General features: G+C 51.4%; 2 protein-coding genes across 12 annotated transcripts in view; one reads left to right on the top strand and one right to left on the bottom strand.

Moving 5' to 3' along the window:
* The window catches only part of TMEM63B (transmembrane protein 63B), a 24329-nt gene extending 15927 nt beyond the window's left edge, over nucleotides 1–8402 (bottom strand). The window contains exons 1-5 of one of the 4 annotated variants that reach the window (XM_070586089.1): nucleotides 8146–8315; nucleotides 1671–1853; nucleotides 1311–1390; nucleotides 1030–1068; nucleotides 3–93 (exon numbers count right to left, since the gene is read on the bottom strand). In XM_070586089.1, coding sequence (XP_070442190.1) covers nucleotides 3–93; nucleotides 1030–1068; nucleotides 1311–1390; nucleotides 1671–1829 — 369 coding nt within the window. In that variant the 5' untranslated portion in view covers nucleotides 1830–1853; nucleotides 8146–8315. Of the gene's footprint in view, nucleotides 1–2; nucleotides 94–1029; nucleotides 1069–1310; nucleotides 1391–1670; nucleotides 1854–7548; nucleotides 7756–8145 lie in introns of those variants that run through there. The other 3 variants (XM_070586088.1, XM_070586090.1, XM_070586087.1) reach the window with 3 other exon arrangements.
* On the top strand, nucleotides 6456–20614 carry MRPL14 (mitochondrial ribosomal protein L14). 8 transcript variants are annotated; one of them, XM_070586093.1, is made up of 5 exons: nucleotides 7802–7883; nucleotides 8249–8308; nucleotides 13983–14256; nucleotides 17749–17840; nucleotides 20112–20614. In XM_070586093.1, exons 3-5 carry the CDS (start codon nucleotides 14236–14238, stop codon nucleotides 20476–20478), a joined length of 480 nt encoding a protein of 159 aa, XP_070442194.1. In that variant the 5' UTR covers nucleotides 7802–7883; nucleotides 8249–8308; nucleotides 13983–14235; the 3' UTR covers nucleotides 20479–20614. The 8 variants fall into 8 exon arrangements, with proteins under 8 accessions (XP_070442196.1, XP_070442195.1, XP_070442197.1 ...); XM_070586091.1 differs by lacking the exon at nucleotides 13983–14256 and having other exon boundaries at nucleotides 7807–7883; XM_070586092.1 differs by lacking the exon at nucleotides 7802–7883 and having other exon boundaries at nucleotides 8286–8424.

Raw genomic sequence — 20614 nt, 5'->3', positions numbered from 1 at the left:
ACATTGTCTCTTTGGTCAAAGTCGACGGAGCTGGAGACAGACGTGAGACGCTCATACCGGTCATGACTGTCCCCGTGCATAGCTGAGGCCACACTGGGGGTGGGGGAGAGGAGAGGTCAGAGAGCCTGGTGAGGCTGAGCCCCTTGGGGCAGGGATGAAGTGGGGGGGTTCCCACTCCAGCACTCCAGGCGTAAGACAAGGCACAGAAAGCACAGAGGCTGAAGCGGGGAGGAGAGACTGCCGTCCCTACCCCCTTAAATCTCCCTCTTCCCTGAGGGCCTGGGGGCACCGACAGACAGTGGGCAAAGGGAGGGTGTCTTCGTCATGGTGGAGGTTGAAGTGAGAATGTGAGTGGTCCCTGCAGTCTGGAGCTGACCAGCAGGGGCCGGGGCAACAGAGCCAAAAAGAGGCACAGGGCAGTGGGGAGTGAAGGGAAGGATGGACTAGCAGAGCCCCAGAAGGGTGAGGGGAAGCGGGGGCTGGGAGATGCCTCCCAGGCGGGCCCCTACCCTCCCTCTCCAACCCCAGCAGCTGCTGCAACTCCAACTCCAGTCCTATGGACAGAGACCGTGATGTGACACAAAGGGCCAGGATCAGGGATCCTCAGGCAGCCCCCCTCCCAGTCTCCAGAAGGGGGGAGCAGGGAACCCTGGAATGTGAAGAACTAGCTGTTAGGGGACAGGAAGCCACTGGAGACTCCCAATCTTGTCTCTGCAACCAACAGGGTGAGTATACTGGGGTTTCCGGGAGGATGGCCCCTGCACCCCAGCCAACCAGGGCCAGGAAGAAGGCTGGGCATGGGGAGGAACTGGCCCCAGGCAGAGAGCCAGAGGGAGAGAGAGGGGGTGAGGCAGAGACAAGTTAGGGAGCCTCCCGTTCTGCAAAGCACACCGCCTGCGTTAATCCGAAACGTGAGTCTGCAGAGAAGAAAACTGCAAAAAGAAACGTGGCAGGATGAGAAGAGAAGCACAAGAGAAGAGGAAAGGGGCAGCTGGTTTAGTAAGGTGAGGGGCCTGGGGCCCCACATACTATTCCTGTTCCACTCGGTCCCTCTCCTGCCGCCGACGCCTGGGGACAGAGAACAGACAGGGTTAGCAGGGCGGGGGAGGGCCCCTGGGGAGTAGCAAGGGACAAAGGCCCAACTGAGGGTCCTCATGTCTTCCATGCCTGCTCTGGGACTGGTCCCTCTTCATCCCCCCAACAAAGGGGGATGAGAGAGGGCTGGCTCTTTCCTATCCCTGAGGAGTGTGGAACAAATAGTGTGTGTGTGTGTGTTTGTGTGTGTGTAGGGGTGGGTCCCAGAGCCTTACCTGTCTGCATCTGTCACCAAGGCCAGCCGCCCATAGTCCCAGGCCACCTTCCGGAGGATGGAGAACAAGAACAGTAGTGCCTGAGGGAAGCGGGGGTGGGTGGCAAGTGGAGAGGCTGTCTGCCTAGCCCCTGGACTAGCCAGGAAGGCAGGGTCAGAGGAGCTGGAATCTTGTCTTAGAAGGGGATGTCCCCAGCTTGGGCGCATGGTCAGAGGCTAGGATTGGGCTGGGTGATGGGCATACCTCCTGCAGTTAAGCTTGGGGAGTTGGGTCAGGTGGGAGTGGTTAGAGCTGCAGGTGTTGGCTAGTTATTTACAAAGCGTGGGTGGCAAGGGTGGGTGGTGGAATGTGGGGACTCACCAGGAAGCACATGAAGTCAAGAGCCAGCACAGTGGGGACACCCCCAAAGGGCAGGCCCTGCAAGACGGTGCTGCGGATGCGGGCACTGTAGCAGTAGTCCTTGGGGTTGCTGTTGTTGAGGGCCGTGGTGCCCAGTGTGGCCAGCAGGAAGGGCAGCATGGCTGCTATTGCCGCATGGTCCTCCTGGGCAGAGGGCAGAGCAGTCAGCTGGGCTCAGCCCCTATCCCCTTCATGGCTCCAGCAGGGTGCGTGTGGGGAAGGGGCAGTGAGGGCAGATCCCCAGGCGGCCTGGGCGGGTGGAAGCTCTGGCCTCCAGAGATAAGGGCCTGGGGAGGGGAGGGTTGAGTCATGTGGATTTACCTTCAGTGGCTCTCCGGCTGCCACCCCACCCTGGGTCTGGGGAACTCGGCCCAGATCTGGACTGGGGAGACTGGTTATTCTAAGCTGGTAGTTGTCTGTGAGTCTCTAACATTTACCTCCTACCACCTCCATATATACACACAAACACTCTCCACACACACACAAACACACTTGTTCTCTCTCCCTCTCTCTCTCCCTCCCCCTTCTCTCACCCCCAGGCCCCCTCTGTCTTAGGCAGGGGTGAGGTGGGGTGGGGTGAGGCAGAGTTGAGCCTGAGGGGAGACGGGGAGGGGTCTTAGGCCTGAGGATCCAAGGCTAAGAGGAAGGGTCTCTAGGCCAGGGGAGGACGGGTCAGGAGCCAGCTAGCTCATCCTGATACTCTCTTTCTACCCCGATTGGAAAAATGGCACAGTTTCATTTACTTAAGAGTTTTCAACTCTGTTAATCACCTTCCCAATATCATTGGCTTCAAAATAAGCTGTTGAGCTTCAGAGCTGCCCCTCTGCCCTCAGGTAGGGGTCTGAGGATGGGGTCAGACTGGGAAGTCAGTTAAAAAGTAGGACTTCTGGGTTTGTGTTACCTGCCTAGCCCCAGCCACTCCTGCTTACTCTCTTTCCTTTTCCCCTGCCGTGGCAGCAGCTACACTTTTATCCCTTCCAGCTTCATCACCCCTCTCCAATTATCTCCGCACTGGGGTCACTTGAGTGGTAGGAGGACTACAACTCCCAGAGTGCCCTGCTCCTGCCTCCAGAGCAGGGCAGGCTGGGAATGCCCTGCCCTCCAGCGAGCTTTTCCATTGGCAAAAGAAGGGAGAGTGGGCAGGGGCCTCTTAGCCTGCCCCAGCCTCCTGCAGCCAGGGTCCTCCCCTCCAGCCAGGTTCCCTGCCACTGCCGGGCTGTCCAGCACTCAATGGTCCGGGTGGATGGGGCAGGGAGAAGGAGAGAAGGGGCAGCCAGCCTGGATGCCTGGGTTCTGGAAGTGCCTGGGGACGGAGTGGAGCAGGGCTCTGGGGAGGCTCCCAGGGCTGAGAAGCGTGGCTGAGGCATCGCTGCCCCACCCCATCATATTGGAGGGCCTCTGGGGGCCCCTTCTGCTGACAACACTGAAGCTCTGCCTTGGTTGGGGTGGGGGGGAGGGTGGTCTCCAGGGAAGAAAGGAAACCAGACAAAGAGAGAGAACAACAAACCTGGAATCGTGACTGCAACTCTGGGAGGAAGTGTCCCCCAGCCCCCCGAGGTGACTCAGAGGGGTTCCCCTGCCCACCAGTCCCTGGTTTTCCCCCAGCCTCTTCCTAATACTTCAACTGCAGGGCAAAGAAGCACAGCTCTCAGACGGAGGGGGAAGCCGGGTTTGTTTATGTGTTTGACTTGGTTGCAGGGAGTCTCTGAAAAGCCCGCGTAGGAAGGCTACGGGAGTAACTGCGATGGGTGTCATGCCTCCCTCTCCCTTTCCAGCCCAGTTGCCTTCAAATAAAACACTAACTTAGTAATTGTAGCAGGCGCCATTTATCAACTGCCCACTGTTTCAAGAATAATACATAAATGATTTCATTTACTCCTTGACAATCCTGAGACGGATGTCATTGCCATGTTAAGATGAGGGCACGGGGGCTGAGAGAGGTTAAATATCTTTCCCAAAGTCACACTGATAATAAAATGATGAACCCAGGGTTCAAACCTAGGTCAACTTCTTTCCAAAGCTAGAACACTTTTCAGGGGGCCACAATGCTTTTCTGATGTGCCTAGAACAGGACTCTGCAGACCATGGAAGCTTCATAAATGCCCATTAAATGTTCTCTGGCTAGGGAACGCCAGAGCACTGTGGGCATGTGGGTGTTTAGGTGTGTTGATGTGTGTATCTGTGTGTGGGGGGAGGGAGCTAGGTGACTGCATGGCAGTCCACGGAAATGAAGGGAGGTACTGGTCTCTAAGTGGGGACATGTATGTGGGTGTGTCTAGGAGCCTCTGTAAACATAAGGGTCACAGAACCCTGGGGTACCAGGGGAGGTTAAAGGTAGGTATAGGTATCTTTGGTCTGTGGTGGTTGGGGGGGTCTCTACACTCGCCCCCCCACTTAACCCCCAACTCCAATGCACTCCAGAAATCAAGACAGCCCATTCCCACTCCTTGTTTGTTCTCTCCCCAGCTCCAAGGTTCCACCAGGTCAGAATGCAATGCTACAAACCCCTGGAGTGCCACGCCACCCCTCTCCCCTCCTCTGCTCTCAGAAGGAAGGTGGAACATTCCGGGAGCTTCTACATGAAGGGGACCAGGTAGGGTGGGTGAGGGTCCAGGTAGATGCTTAATAACTGAAATTACTGCTTCCCTCGCAGAGTGCTCTCCCCTGCACAAGAGCATTGAGCATCCCTCCACCACGAGGAAGGCAGGGCACGGTCATCCCCACTTTACAGGGGAAGAAGCAGGGACCCAGGGGGGAGAAGTGACTCACAAGAGGTCACAGGGCAGGTAAAGGGCGGAGCTAGGGCTTGGGGCTCTGCTTGCTGACAGGGTTACTCCAGGAGCTTAATTGTGGGGGCGGGGCTGCTGGGCGAGTTTCACCAAGGGCAGCTGCTCTCGCAGGCTTCACTGAGAGCAGCTGAGGAGGGCCAAGAGGCAGAATATCCGGGCTGGTGGGGAAGGAGGCAAGGGGGCAGTTCCTCCACTCCACTGGGCCGCCCAGTCAGCTATATCCCAGAATTTCTCTAGTCTGACACTGAGGCTTTTAGCTGGAAGTGTGTAGAGAGAGTGATGAAAGATTTTATTTCTAGCTAACTGAAGGTTGTTATTTTCCCATTAAGAAGTGTGTGCACGGTGGGGGTGGAGGAGTTCTAAGTTAAAAGGTTTTCTTAGAGTTACTTGGGAAGACTCAGCTTAGGGCTTGGATTCATAGGAAAGCAGTGTGGTCTGAGGGGAGGAGATGAAGACGGAGGCTAGCTCTGTTACTATGTAACCTGGGCCTCAGTCTTCCAATCTGTAACAAAGAGATAGTAATATCCTCGATTCACCTTCATCAGCTTCAGAGGGATGGGCAAAAATGTATCCACAAGGAAGATAAAAGTAGTAGGAAATGAATGTATTGATTAAACACTTTAACTCTTATTTTGAGCTGGGCACTGTTCTAAGCACTTTACAAATGTTAACTCATTTACCCCCCATCACAATCCTAGGAGGACAATGAGGCACAGAGAGGGTACATAACTTGCCCAGTGTCACACAGCCGGTCTGTGGTAGATCTGGATATGGACCCAGGCAGCCTGGCTGGGGTCTATGCTCTTAACCACTGCACTGTGCTGCCTCGGCCAGCAGAGGAGCCACTTTCACTGGGGAGCTGGGGGCTGCCAGCTATGCCCTGGAGAAATGCCACACCCTGTTTCTACCTGTTTGCCCTCCCTCCTGCTTGTAGCTCCCAGGCCCTCCCCTCAGGCCTTGGGTTTGTGATTTCAGTTCTGAGGCAGGTGTAGGGACAGGCAACAAAGCCTGGTGGTTCTGAGCACAGGCTCTATGATAAAACAGATCTGCCTTCCGACCTGGGCAAATTACTTCACCACGGTGAGCCTCGGTTCCTTCATCTGTAAATGGGGATGATAATTCAGTTGTGTGGTTGTTTTGTGGACTAAACAAGATGACTTATGTAAAGCTCTGAATACAGTTCAAGGCATGTAATGGGTTGTAAAAAATTAGCTACTGTTATTAATAAAATGTGGAATAAAACAGGTTGGTCTAATAGAGGAAAACTGGTAAAAGTCAAAATCAAAGAAAACATAAAATTTAATATGACAGAGCCTCTTGGTCAGGATGGGCTTCTTGTTTACACCAAAGGGCTTATATTGCATTTGGGACATTGCCACTGAGTGGCAGAGAATGTTCCCAAACTCTTCAAACACACCCCATCCATGTGTAGCAGGCTGGGAGGTGGGGGCACGGGAGGGTGATGTTATGCTAAGACGGGTCAGAAGTTCAGAGAAGAGAACCTATTGATCACCTCCCAGGCAGAGTGCCAGGCTCTTTACCTGTGTTACCCAGTTTGATTCCTATGATAACTCTTGTAAGGAGGTGGTAGTAAACACATTTTTTAGATTGAAACCAAGGTTCACACAGGTTAAATAACTTGTCAAGGTCACACAGCTAAAGAACGGCAGAGCTGGAATTTGAACCCAGGTCTCCAAGACTCTGTTATAATTGGAGGGAACTTATAGGTTGTCCAAAAAGGGGTTCTTAGCTACCCACCACCTGCCTTCTGCCTTGCCGCATCCCCACCCACCCACCCATAGGCGAAGACCAAGTTGAGTGAGCCAACAGCAGGCCTCAGCTTGTGCCACCTGGGGCATGCCAGGGCCTGGACCCTCTGGTGCCCTGGAGGACAGTCATGATGCAAGCACAGTCCCCCCGCCCCAGCAGCCTGGCAGACACTCCTACTCCCCTCCTCACATGTGCCTGGGAGCAGGACTGGGGGGCCCTCCTCAGGAGGTGCTGGGCACAGCCTCATTCTTCCTGGGCTGCTGCAGACCCAGGGAGAGGCTAGAGAGTGGTATTGGGCAGAGAAGCCCAGGCCCTCTGGCTGCCCCCTCACCCAGGGAAGTGGAGCAGGGAGCAGCCAGACCTCTGCCCAGGGACCCAGGCAGGTAGCAGCACAGAGCCCCAAGGGCAGCTGGCCCCTCTGACCTCTCCTCTCCACTTCCCAAGCGTCTTTCTCTTCTGGGGAACAAGGCGCCAAAGCTTTGGAATTGTCCTCCCCAAGCGGTCAAGAAGGCCAGGAGGGACAAGGGGCACCCCCTCCCCCCAACAGGGCCTTTGCCCCACTCCCAGTTCCGCGTCTGAATCCTCTTCCCACCGCACCCTCCGACGCAGGCCCGGGCGGCTCATGAATGAACTGCACTGTGTGGGGCGCAAGGAGAGGACACGCTCCCGGGGCCAGCCGCCTCCTCAGCCCGCCGACCAGTCCCCAGACCGGCCGGGGGCAGCGGCCGGCCTCGTGCCAGCACCTGAGAACCCTGCCCTTGCCCGAGCTCGAATCCCTGCTCCGGGCCGGCCTCGGGGGTACTTGGCCCCGGGAGCAAGAGACAAGATAAAAGAGACCGAGGCCATCGGACTTGGCGACCCTGGAATTCAAAACTCGGGGGCGGGGGCGGCCGGTTCCCAAAGCGGCGGCGGGCTGATGGGGCGCAGCTGGAACCCCGGAGGGGCGCAGAGCGGACGCGCACCTGGACCGGGCAGGTGGGCGAAGAGTGGCGCTAGGCGGGCGGGGGCGGGGGTCCCATCTCTCAGGATCTCCCAAGGGGTGGGGACAGAGGGCGGTGCACATCTGGACCCCCCGCGGGGATCGGAGGACTCCTATTTGGCTCAGGATGGTGCGGGGTTGGGGGCAGCGCGCGGCACCACCGGGTCCCGCGGGCCCGGGCACCTCTGAGTCCCGCAGGAGGCTGAAGGGAGGGGACGCGCAGCTGAGTCCGGGGTTTTTCTTTGGGTGGTGGTGGGATCCTCAAAGAAAAGAGGGGGCTCGGAAAGGGTCGCGTACTCACCCCCAGGCGCAGACTCGGCTCCGGCTCGGAGCCCCGGGCTGGGGCGGGGCGGGGCTGGGGGAGGGGGAGGGGGAGTCGCTGGGCGGCTAGAGCTCCGGGCTCCTGCGGCGGCCGCGGCAGCGTCTGGGGGAGGGGGAGCGGGAGCGGGAGGGGGAGGAGGAGGGGCGGAGCCTCACAGGCCCCACCCCCTACGCCGGACACGCAAGGCGCGCGCGCACGCTCAGATCGCCGCCGCCCGGCGGGCCCGGCGCGCAGGCGCATTGGGAGGCCGCGTGGGGGCAGGCGGCACCTGGCAAGTGCGCCCCGCGGCGGGATAGTCCAGGGCGGCCGGAGCGGTACGGTGGGGCGGGGACGGGGCGTCGCGCTCCCAGCTTCACTTCCCCTCTCCTTCCCTCCAGCGATAGAGGGGGCTCTCCCCGGGGTGGCGAGTAAGGCTAGAGTGGGAGCATACTGGGCCCTTAGCGGCAGAGGGGCAGTGGGAGGGTCCCGACGGGGAGGGGAGGCCTCTGAGCCGGACCCTCCTCCTCCTCTGCCCTCCCCGAGGGCGGCCGGAGCTCCCGCGGCCTGGCCGACCCCGCGCCCCGGGCCCGCGCTCACCTGCCTTCCCGGGGATGTGCGGCCAGGCCTGGGCGCCGTGGCCTCCGCCGGTCCCGCGGGCGCGGCTCCTCGAGTTTGTCTGCGTCTCTCGTCCTCCTCCCAGCTCCCAGCTTGTGCTGAGATGACCGTGACTCGTTTGCCAGGCGCTTCTGTGGTGCGGAGAGTGAGTCCACGGCTTTAACTGTCTTGCCGATGAGTGGCTCCCCCGGTTCCAGGGGGTTCCCTGGTTTCTCATTTCACCAGAGGCTGCGTCTGTCGGGAATTAAGACTGGAAAGAGGGTGAGAGAGAGGGGGGTGTGCACACTCCTGTAGATCGCCCACACAGACAGATCACAAAAGCATGCGAAGTACCAACTTGTCCGTTTGATTTTGGGTTCCTGGAAGGCTCTCTTCCCTCCAAGCTTGAAGTGGGGTGGTTTGGGGACAAAAAGGAAGTACTACTGCTTTCCACAGTGGACAGTAAATGAACTTTGCCACCCGAAGAGATTGAATGGACTGAATTTATAAAGAAGTTAACAAAGGGCATATGACAGAGTCACCTTGGGTTACTTTCGAAAAGCTGGGAGGTTGGGATATACTTAAACCCAGGTGCTGGACAGGGAAGGACACTGCCTACCTGGGTGTGTCTGGTTCTGGTGGTTGGTCAGTGTTTCTGCTGTCTGCTGGCTTTTTGTTGTTGTTTTTTGCTGAAGAAGATTCACCCTGAGCTAACATCTTTTGCCAGTCTTCCTCTTCCTCTATTTTGTATGTGGGTTACTGCCACAACATGGCAACCAATGAGTGGCACAGGTCCAGGTCCACACTGGAGAACCGAACCTGGGCCATGGAAGTGGAGTGTGCCAAACTTAACCACTAGGCCACTTGCTGGCTCCTGTCTTTTTAAAGGGTTCATTAGTAGCTTGCAGAATGCAGCTGTAGGGTTTGATTTATTGCAATTCAAACTGAACTGCCATTCAAACTGAATCCCGTTGGTTTATCAGAAATCAGTTTAGTGAAACACAACCATCATTAAAAAAAGTGGAATAAGATAGGAGAGAACATTGTACTTAGTAAGGGTAAGTGTTGTTTCTTGACATTTGCTTCAGGTATACACGTACGTGTGAGTGCGTTAGAAGATGTTAGACAATGTGTTTCTGTGTGTCACAGAAAAGTTTGAAACATACTGCTCTCCTGTATCCTGCTGTTTGCCTTCTTGCCTTCCTCAGCCTGAGTTTTCAGTCACTTAAGTATTGTCCACGAGGATGCAGTTAGCACAGCAGGACTATCCCGTAAAGAACAGAGTGGATCTCTTTCTTGGGGGAGGTTACTGCCCAAAAAGAAAGACAGTTCACTCTTAATCATTGGAATATGTGGAGTTGAAGAAGAGGGTTTTGTCGGGGGAGGAAGGAGTTTGGCTTACCTGGGAAGGACAGAAGGGAAGATGAGGTGAAGCTGTCTTTGGTCGACTGCCAGATGGGAGAGTCTAAGTTTGGATTCTGAGAGTTGTTTTGGGTGGGAGCAAGCAGTTTAGATGAAAAGGGATCTGCTCTAGTTGTTTTTTTCCCTTGGATGGAAGTGTCCGTTTTAACCTTAGAGCTTCTTGGATATTTATTTCGTGTGGAACTTTGTACATACTGTGTTGACTTTATGATTGTGAAGCTGGTATGATCCATTGCCAAATAGCACCTGTGATGGCTACCTGGAAAGTGGAAATGGAGGCCATGGTTACTCTGTTTTTGGACCTCTGAGGATCACTAGGAGGCATGTCTTTTTTTTTTTTTTTTTTAAGATTTTATTTTTTCCTTTTTCTCCCCAAAGCCCCCCGGTACATAGTTGTACATTCTTGGTTGTGGGTCCCTCTAGTTGTGGCATGTGGGATGCCGCCTCAGCATGGCTTGATGAGCAGTGCCATGTCCGCGCCCAGGATTCGAACCTGCGAAACCCTGGGCTGCTGAAGTGGAGCGCACGAACTTAACCACTTGGCCACGGGACGGACCCAGGAGGCATTTCTTATGTATTATTATTTTTAATAATACAGTTATGAATCTGAACATGTGGTGGATTCCTAATCTATTTCTGCCTGTGCCTAATTAGGGTCACACATATTAACACAGAGAGAAGAGGAAACATTTCATAAAGCCTGAAATGAGAGTCGAATTAAGTGTACTGCGGAATCCATGAAGGCACAGTGGCCAAGATGTTTTATTATTGCCCCAGAATATCAAGGGTAGAAACCTTCCCAAGGGTCCATTTTTCAGGTGGTTCTCTGTTGGCCACTGAACATGATTATTTAGACTCTCCTCAGCATCTAGAATCTTAGATAATGCAAGAGTCCTTTAAAGCCTGTCTTGCCCCACTCTTATATTGGGGGATTATCACAGCTGGACCCACATAAGATGGATTTTCCTGTTATTTCATTTTTATGGTTATGTGGGGGCTTGAGGGGGAGATCTCAAAAACCAAGTTATCATTTAGCCTTCCTTTTTTTTTTAAATTTTTTCTTTTGAGGAAGATTAGCCCTGAGCTAACATCTGCCAATCCTCCTCTTTTTTCTGAGGAAGACTGGCCCTTAGCTAACATCTGTGCCCATCTTCCTCTACTTTATATGTGGGATTCCTGCTACAGCATGGCTTATCATGCATGCCATGTCTGCACCCAGGATCGGAACCGCTGAACCCTGGGGCGCCAAAGCGGAACATGAAAACTTAACTGCTGCGCCACTGGGCTGACCCCTAGCCTTCCTTTTTATTTTTTATTTGTTTATTTGCTGAAGACGATTTGCCTTGAGCTAACAACTGTTGCCAATCTTCCTCTTTTTGTATGTGAGCTGCTAGCACAGCATGGCTATGACCAGTGGTGTAGGTCCACACCCAGGGAACTGAACCTGGGCTGCCAAAGTGGAGCGTGCTAATCTTAACCACTAGGCCACTGGGGCTGGCCCTTAGCCTTCCTTTTTAGAGGTTGATGGTTTGTTGTGGGTTGCCTATATTAACAATGACAACCAGCGTATAAGAGAGGACTATGATTCAGATCCCAGAAATGTTGCTCTGGGTTGGGTAATATGCTCTCTTATTACAAAAGGTGCTAGGTGGCTTATTATTCACTAGTGAAACAATGCAGAGTGGGAAAGTCTCCTTGTCAAATACTTAAATAAAATCACCTGTGTCTTTAGAAAAGAGGGAGCACTTTTCCATGTCTACTTTAAACTGAAAAACACTTTTACGACTGAGTGATTTTAAGGAGACTCCCATGGTGCTGCCCTGAGAATCAGGGAGTGAGGCTGTTCTCCCTGGTCAGGATCTGGGAAACAAACTGCGTATCCTACAGACCTGGTCCCTACTGGTTAATTCAGAGGGGGATTCCTCCCTTTAAAATGGTCACTTACAGAGGCCAGGCTGGTGGTGTAGTGGTTAAGTTTGTGTGCTCCCCTTTGGTGGCCCCAGGTTCGCCGATTCTGATCCTGGGCGTGAACCAACACTGCTCATCAAGCCACGCTGTGGCAGCATCCCACATAAAGTAGAAGAAGATTGGCACAGATGTTAGCTCAGGGCCAATCTTCCTCACACACACACACACACACACACACAAATCACTTACATGAGTGAAGCTAAAGCACCTTCACTTCCATGCCTCTTTGTCTTCCCAATTACCCTTGCTTGACAGAGAATTTGATGCCTGGAGAAGTTGATTCCAAGGTCACAGACTTAACAAGAGAAGAGGGGCAGAGTGGGTGGAGGAGATATGCTTTCTATCAGCAGCATTCCCTCTTTGAGTCCAGGGACTCCCCGAGGCTTCTCCTTTCCCCCACTGCCCATCTACCCACTCGACAACTGCGTAAACCTGGCTCCTTGTCACTGGCCCACTAGAGGTAGTAATAGGAAGGAAATATGTATGTGATTAAGTAGGACTTAACTTTTCTTTGTGCAGTTTCTTTGAGTTTGACCATACTGATAATTACAAACTTATTTCTGGACTATAGGTGTTTGCACACCTGTGAGGTGGGAATGGAGGGGGAGCAAAGCTAGAAGAGAGAAACTCTAGACACTGAAAAACCAGCTTGAATAATTGAGAACTGTCAGATGTATTTAAGAACCACTGCTTTAAATACTTTTGTAACAAGGTGGGGCCTAAGGTAAATAAACAAATATAGGACAAGAACCCTGGAGATGTTTTTCTTTTGTAAATCAAATTGAGAAATGAGGTGCTCAGTGGCAGCCATAGTAGAAACAGTCCATCATGCATTGAGGGATGCTTTGCTTATTAATAGCGACACTGAAAACTCACACCTTGGCAGGTGAATCAGATGAGTTTCAGCTTTGGTCCTAGGCTGTGCTGGGTGTAGTGCAGATATTTATTGAAAAGATAGCCTTTTAATGTCTGAGTTTTTAAAGATTTTGTGGCAGCCTAGACAGGAGAAAGAGTACTTGCCCAGCGTGTGGTGTATTTGTTTCTGTGAAGTTTATTAGTGGTTAAAGCAGCGTCTCAGCTGTGCAGGCATTGTGCAAGGTGTAATGGAAACAGCCTTCTAACCTTGGACAAGTTAACAGTTGCTTAGCAATTCGGACTTCATTTCTCTATCTGCAAAATGATGCTTACTCTATTGAGCCCCCAGAACTGTTCAGAATCCTTAGTATCAAGCCCCTGCTGGCTGTTGCTCTTTGTTATTTGTGTTTCCCTTGGGTGCTCAGGAGTGAAATCATCCAAGAAAGTGATCTGTGGGAAAGTACTTGGAGAACTGTAACATGTTATACTATGTGAGGTTAAAAACCCCCAAAACTTCCTGAAAGAGAATCGTTGGACAGCAAAACAGTGATGAGTTCTTAAGCAACAAATAAGAGTGCTTCTGGGTCCAGAATGGCTGGGGCGAAACCTGCAGAAGATGGGAGGGATTGTTTCTGTGTGGCACGGTGCAGGCTCCAGGGAGTTCCTTTTTCTGACCCCTGGAGGCTGCTAGGCCTCTGCTTTAATGCAGAACAACATTTTACACCTTTACACCAGGTGGAGTTTGTCCTCTTTGTGGCTGGGCATGTATTTGACTTCTCTCAGTGTTTCTTTTCTCTTCCATTACTTACTAACAGAATCTCCTTTAAACACTCCTTTGTGATTGTGTGAACTTTTTATTTGTTTTGTCTCTTTTCTTTAGAACCCATTGCTCTTGAAAGACCTTTAAAATGTATATAGCATGCTGGGCACCTAAAGATGGCAATTGTTCAAGTGGAAACAATGTATAATTATATATAGGTCTGTGATACTAAGTACAACATTTTGATGATGCGAAAAGCTTAAGTAGTGGTACTTTCCAGCTTTCCACAAAGCATCAGAGGTGTAGGCTCTTTCTGTCTGCTTTTCCAGCTGAGTCTCTATGTATTAAAATTAGCTAAAAATGCGCTCCCAGGGCCTACGATGCTGTCTCAACTCTCTGGGAGCCTGGGTGAAGGGCACAAGAAAGACCACCAACCCCCCAACATGGAGCCTCTCTGGAGCTAGAGGATGAATTGCAATTGCAAATTAATTTTATTCATTTAACAACTGCTCACTGAGCTCCGTTTGTGTGCCAGGCACTATTCTGAGCCCTGAGTATGCCACACTATACAGAGTAGGCAGGCACGGTCCCTGTCCTCACAGAGCGTATACTTCCAATGGGACCTATAAGGTGATACCCAGTGAAAAACTCACCTGTGTGTCCTTGAAATCTACAGTCCCCTCTGGCCTCCCCAGCTGAAGGGAGATCTTAAACCAGGATGGAAAATGAGCACGGCTCTTGGAGTGTATTAAGTAGTTTCTTTTTCCTTTTTCCACCCTCCCTCCTTTCCTTCTTTCTCTCTCCTTCTCTCCTTTCCTCCCCTTTCTCTGGAGAGGTTGTGATTCATACTCTAAACCTGGAGGGCAGTACTCAGCGCTGACCGGGAAGTGGCATGAGAAGCCATGTTTGGCACTGGAGTCTCCGGAATACCTGGCCTCTTCTGAGTGAGAGTGTTGTAGAGGAGGAAATATCACTGGCATTACTTTCCATGCAAACACAAGACTCAGAATAACATTACTTGTGAAACAAAGCATTGTATGTAGACTACATCTGAAGTGAATCAGGGCCTGTGTCTACAGGATGGATTTATGCTGGGAAATAACATCAAGGTCAGTCAAAGTTGCTTTGAACTGAATTGCTGCTTCCATTACTCTTCCCTGCTCTGAACCAGTTATTTAGTGGGGGGATGAGGTGTTTTTCCATGGTGGGCAGTGTGGGCACCAGGCCCAGGAGATGATGTCAGGGGCCTGTAAACATAACAGGGCTGACCCTCCCCTGGCCAGCACCATGGTCCTAAAGCAAGTTGTGTGTGATGTCCTTGGTTCCTGAGATACAGATAAGACGAGCCATGGGTGGGGAGCTGTCTTTCTGTTGGCTACCTCATTTATTTCATTCAACAAATGTTTATTGCACTCCTGCTCTATCAGGACCTATTGGGATCTTTGCTGGAGTGGGACTGGTGGGGACCACAGGTTGTTTTGTTGTTGTTGTTGTTTTTGAGAAATAAGAGACATAGAGTAAGTGAATATATTGGGTTCTTTTATGCTGTCAAGTTCATAGGAATGCTTACTGTTGTCCATTGATGTCTTAAGTCCTTTGGGTCTGGAGGTCACTATCAGATACACCAAAGAGTTAGTGAAAAGTCTTTGAATTGGGCCTTTTCCTGTGAAAATGGAAGTGCTCCCTGGAGACAGTTATGTTCCTCTTGTGTCTGAGGGCAGTATAAGTCATCCTTACCACCTGAGTCTCTGATTCCGGAATTCCTGTAGTGAGTTCAAATGCCATGCTATCGAGATTCCTGTGGTTTCTGAATTTTGGATATTGAGTATCAGGGACTAGAATGTTAAGGGATATCAGCCTTATCTCAAAAAAAATGTCCAGATTTGTTCAGTGTCTGCGTTTGGACAGTGAATGTGGGCGCAATGAGAGTCCCTTTGGCACGGGTACCCAGATGCCCTCAGGGTCAGGAGGGGTGGCAACTGATGCTGCAGTTTTGCACGAGGCTTCTTAGAGGAACTGTGTTTGGAGCTGGGTCGGACTAGGCTGGGCAGACATGGGTGTAGGTTGTGGGGTTGACTTGTGAGCAAGGCGTGGAGAGGAGGCCTGGGTTTGGGTTTGTGCACAGACTGCTGTGCAGGTTTTAGGGAGGTGCCTTGAGTGGTGGAGTTTGTTATACCCAAGTCAGGAAAGCTGTGGGAAGGCCCAGGCCCTTCTCCAGTTCTTGGACTAATGTAAGTGTTGTTGAGGAAGCGTGCAGTGGGGAGAGGCAGGATGCTCAGAAGAGGGGGTGTGGGTGGTGCCGGCTAATCTTGAGGGTTCTGTGGGGGAGCTGAGGAGCCTCTTTTCTCCCAGTGAGCGAGAGCACAGTCCTCCAGCATCAGATGGGAAAGCTTGGCTGAGATGGGAGGTAACTGCAGCGTGAACCAGAAAGACTGCTTTTAGAGCTTTTTTTTCCCTTTAAGCCAATTTTTAGTTATTGCTCAGAGTGTGGAGCTCTTCTTGCCACCTATACTGTGAATTGTCTTCAAAACTTAAATTGGATTAAAGTGAATAATTTTCACCTGGTCTTTGTCTACATTTCCGTTGATTCTTCAGGTGTTAAGTTGGATATGAGTAAAATGTGCATGTAATGTCAGTATTCTTCATGGAACAAGGATGATTTAACAGTTGGAAAAATATTAATATTTAAATTAAAGTTACCTTGTTAACTGTTGAGTAAGAACATGGGCTCAGGAAGCTGACTACTGGGGTTCAAATTTCGACTTTGTTACTCCTAGCTCTGTGACTTTCGGCAAATTATCTAACCTCTCTGGGTCTCCTTTCCTTGCATATAAAATGGGGCTGATAATAGTCCCGTTTCATTGAGTTCTTGTGAGGCTTAAATGAGATTATGGTGTAAAGCACTTGGCCTGGTGCCTGACACATTATTACTACTTGACACATTTCCGTAAGGAAAGACAACAGAAAGGGACCAGATGACCCTTAAAGCTGCTCCTCACCTTGAGCTCCCTTGTGTGTGTGAAGTGAGCTTTGTACAGCAGAGTGAGGCCATAGGGTGTGGTGGGAAGACCCTTGGATTGAAGCTGCGTCCACTTCTGGTTCTGGTTCTGCCCTTGGCTAGTTGTGGGGCTTTATGCAAGTCACTTCCTCTTTCTGTAGCTCAGTTTCCTAATCTGTGAAATGAGATGTGACTGGATGACGGCGATGCTGCTGCTGCTGCTGCTGCTGCTGAAGACAGCTGATAGGTGCTGAGTGCCGGGCACTGTGCCCCATGCTTGCATGGCTGTGCTCGTGACCGCCTTGTGAGTAGACGGTGCCGAAGGGATACCGAAGCTTGTAGTTGCTTGTCTGTGTCACCTAGCCGTAAAGGTAAAGCTGGCCTCATCTGATGGTCTTCCATCCTGTGTGTCAGGTGTTAATAGTTCCATAAGTTAGCTGCCTTCTATTGCACTTAGTTTTCTGCTTATAGTTACATTTTGGCCAGTGCTTCCTGGGATGTCTTAAGGAAAACACTGGAGAGTAAGCTAGTGACTTGAGGCTAAATTGTAGTTAATAAGCATTTCTGGAGTGTCTAGATATTCCTGTGGAAGTAAATAGTGGGTTTCCCCCACCTTTATTAAATAAAATCTTATCTGAGCTGCTTTGAACTTAGGCGAGGCAAGGCTGTGTGTAAATAGCACAGTGGTAGAGGCCTTTCCCAGCACAGCTCTCGATGCGGCCCTCTGCAGCTGCACATTTAGATGGAACAACAGCGTGTTTTGCAGCCGGAATTACTAGCTGGCTGTGGGTTTTTCTTAAACGTGCCCCTAACTGACGCCGTGGTGTTGCAGGAAACTGGGAGTTGCCGTATTTGTGGTGCCAGGGAGCCACAGGGTTGCGGTTCTGCCACTTGGAGTTATGGGTGTTGGGTTGGCATTTGCTCTTTCATCTCCAGCTTGCTCCCCAAACCCCACTTTCAGCCACAGTATGGGCTGGTAGTTTTTCTGTGTTCTAATGTTTGGGAGACTGACCCAATAGAGACCTTGGTCAGTGACTTGGTAAGGGAATCCCTTGGCTCTCCTTTGCCAGCCTTGAGCTATCCAGGTGCTCTAGCTTTTACACTTAGGGGAAAGGCGATGTGGTGACTGACAACCTGAGCAGTTGCTCAGATAATCTGCTTGCTTTCAGGGAGTAAAAGTTCTGGTTTCAGGAGGCCCATGAGTGTCCACAGGGGTGGGAGGGTGCAGGTTTTCGTCTGTGGAGGACTTGGCGAGCGGTCACTGACTGGGTGTATACCAGAGGATTTCTGCTTTCCTGCTGCCAGTGGAAGTGATGTCCTGATGAAGGCGTTCTCTCTGCTGTGGTCTTACTTATGGCAAGAACTGTTGGGGGCCATTCCAGCTCTGACCCCAGTTAGAATATGAGTCAGCAGAATTGTAGCTGAAGTTCCATCTAATCATTTGTGTATCTTTTAACCACTAAGATTTATATTTAGTGACTGATGATCTGTGCTAAAAGTGCCATCTCCCACACAAGCCCCCAACAGTCTTTTACAAAAAACACTGGCTCTGAGTGAGGACGCTGACTTAGAAATAAATCCTTTCCCCCCTCTTTTTCTGCAGGATTTGCCATCTTGGGATCCCATGGCTTTCTTTACTGGGCTCTGGGGCCCCCTTACCCGTGTAAGCAGAGTACTCAGCCAGCGCTGTTTCAGGTAACTTTCCCATTAAGTTCTCAAAACCGTGTCTTTGAGTAAGCCTCCCATCAGGGCTGGGTATTATGGTGACTAGAAGGATAGTGGAAACTCAGGGAGGTAGGTTTGGGGTCAGGGAAAGCTAAAGGAATCAGACTCAGCTGGGGTTTGGTCTAGGCCAGGTGAGGGGACAGGTAAGGGGTGATGTTGCTCTGGGAGGTGGGGCAGGGAATGGCACATGGTCGAAGATGCAGCTTTCTAGTCCCTGCCATACTTGCGGTGAATCTGATGTCTCTTGACCCTGTTATTCCCCAAGTGCATTAAAACCTTCTCTTTTAAAAATGGAATCTTCTTTTGAAAGTTACATGCTTATTACCAAAAATTCAAACATGATAGAAGTGTGACAACCTTGCCTCCTTTTAGATGCTGAGCCAGGACGGAGAGCATGGGTTACATTCCTGTTGGCAAACATGCCTTTTGGCTCCATTCGTGCACTCATTCCACAAGCCTTTCCTGAGCACTGTGCTGGGGTTGGTCCTGGAGACATGAATAAGAACTGATTCCTGCCCTGGAAGAGTTCTCACAGTTGGCCACGGGGGCAAACTTGGAAACAAATAACTAAGAAAATGTGACAAGTATAATAATAGAGGTTTGTGTGGTGCTTTGAAAGGCCTGAGACAGGAGTTGCTAATGGAGGAGGAAAGGAGAGTGGAGGCGGCCTTCCCAGAAGGGAAGTGGGAGCAGCCCTGTCCAGGCCTCCAGGGACAGCTGCAAGGCATGGCATGCTTGGCGAGCTCCAGGGGTTCTTGGCCCCTGGGGCACAGAATGGGTGTGTGAGTGGTAGGAGATGGTGTGCTTGGCGAGCTCCAGAGGTTCTCAGCCCCTGGGGCACAGAATGGGTGTGTGATTGGTAGGAGATGATGGATCTCAGAAGGCAGGTAGATTGGGGCCAGGTTGTTGACAGTGTAGACAGTGGGGAACCATTGCACAATTCTAAGCAGGGGAGTGGCCTCAGTTTTATATTCCAAAAAGAGCTCTTTGTCAGCAGTCAGGCACACTGGGAACCAGTTAGGACACCAATGTAACAATCTTGGTGGAAGAGAGTGAGCTGCTGGATTCAGGAAGTGCCAATGGGGTGGAGGGAAAGGACAGAGGTGCTTGGGAGGTAGATCAGTAGGACTTGGCAGACAGTAGATGTTGATGGAAAGTGAGGTTTATGGCTTGGGAGCTGGAGTTTCTGGAGAAGTCATTGTCTAGCTAGGACATGCAGCAGTGGGAGGAGGTTTACAAGGCCGGGCAATGAGGTCAGTGTGGGACCTACTGAGCTTGCAGCATCTGTAGGACACATTGTGAGGAGTTTAGAGTGGAAATACAGGACTAGAATATAGGAGAGCAGTGAGGCTGGAGATGGAATTTACTAGTTGGAAGCAATGTGGAACGAGAGGAGAGGACCTAGGATTACTAGGGAGAACACTAGTGCTTAAAGTGCTAGCATCAGGAAAATAGAAATCCCACTGACATCAGGTTGCTTAATAATAGCTTAGCTGCCTTTAATAGGTACTCGTTAAAAAAAAATCCTTTTGGGGCTGGCCCCATGGCCTAGTGGTTACGTTCAGCACACTCTGCTTCAGTGGCCCAGGTTCAGTTCCCTGGCATGGACCTGCACCACTAGTCAGTGGCCATGCTGTGGCGGCAACTCACATACAAAATAGAGGAAGACTGGCAACAGATGTTAGCTCAGGGTGAATCTTCCTCAGGAAAAAGAAAAAATTTCCTTTCTAGTGGGGAAAATTGCCTTAAAACAAAGATTGTCACCTTGACTTATTTCTGGTTTCTGCTATGTTGTTTCAAGGGACTCCCTTAGCAAACCTACTCATGCACGTCTTCTGGTTCCAGCAACACAAAGATGAGAAAATTTGGGAATCAGGTTTTACAGGCTAGGCAGTGGGTAAGGCTTGGCCCGTGGGTATTTCCTTCATCCTCAGAGTCTTTTTGGAAACCAAAGGCTTTAAGTTGAGGCTGCCATGAACTTTGTTGTAACAGAAAGTCAGGTTCTCTCTAAAACCCATCCAAATCGAGATATTGACCTGGCAGCAGAAGCTTTGGCTGTAAGGGAACTGTCTTGGGTACAGGGAAGTCTGCATGCACCCAACTCTGTCAGGGCCCTGGCTTGTGCTCTGTTGAGCATATGGTTGCTGATGTGCACCCTCTCCCAAGCTTTGCCCTCTTGGAAGCCTCTGCACCCTGACCAGGAGAGATATAGACCTCAGGCTTGTTTTTCTCTCCCACCAGCACCACTGGGAGCCTCAGTGCAATTCAGAAGATGACACGGGTGCGTGTGGTAGACAACAGTGCCCTGGGGAACACCCCATACCATCGCCCTCCTCGTTGCATCCACGTCTATAACAAGAATGGGGTTGGCAAGGTGGGTGACCGGATACTACTGGCCATCAAGGGACAGAAGAAAAAGGCGCTCATTGTGGGGCATCGCATGCCTGGTCCTCGGATGACCCCGAGGTTCGACTCCAACAACGTGGTCCTCATTGAGGACAATGGCAACCCTGTGGGGACCCGAATTAAGACACCCATCCCTACCAGCCTACGCCAGAGGGAAGGCGAGTTTTCCAAGGTGCTGGCCATTGCGCAGAACTTTGTGTGAGCAGAGCCCAGGCCGCTGGCTGCAGTGGGGCTCACGAATGGAGCAGTTCTGAGAACTGTGCCTCTGCTGAGAGGGAGCTTGGGGCCCTGGGACTGGGGAACAGTGTCTTATGAGAAAATAAACATATTCATATATA

Source organism: Equus przewalskii, chromosome 19, assembly GCF_037783145.1.
Source record: "Equus przewalskii isolate Varuska chromosome 19, EquPr2, whole genome shotgun sequence".
Taxonomy (NCBI): Eukaryota; Metazoa; Chordata; class Mammalia; order Perissodactyla; family Equidae; genus Equus; species Equus przewalskii.
The sequence above is the reverse complement of the archived record's forward strand: the minus strand, read 5'-3'. Positions and strand labels throughout refer to the sequence as shown.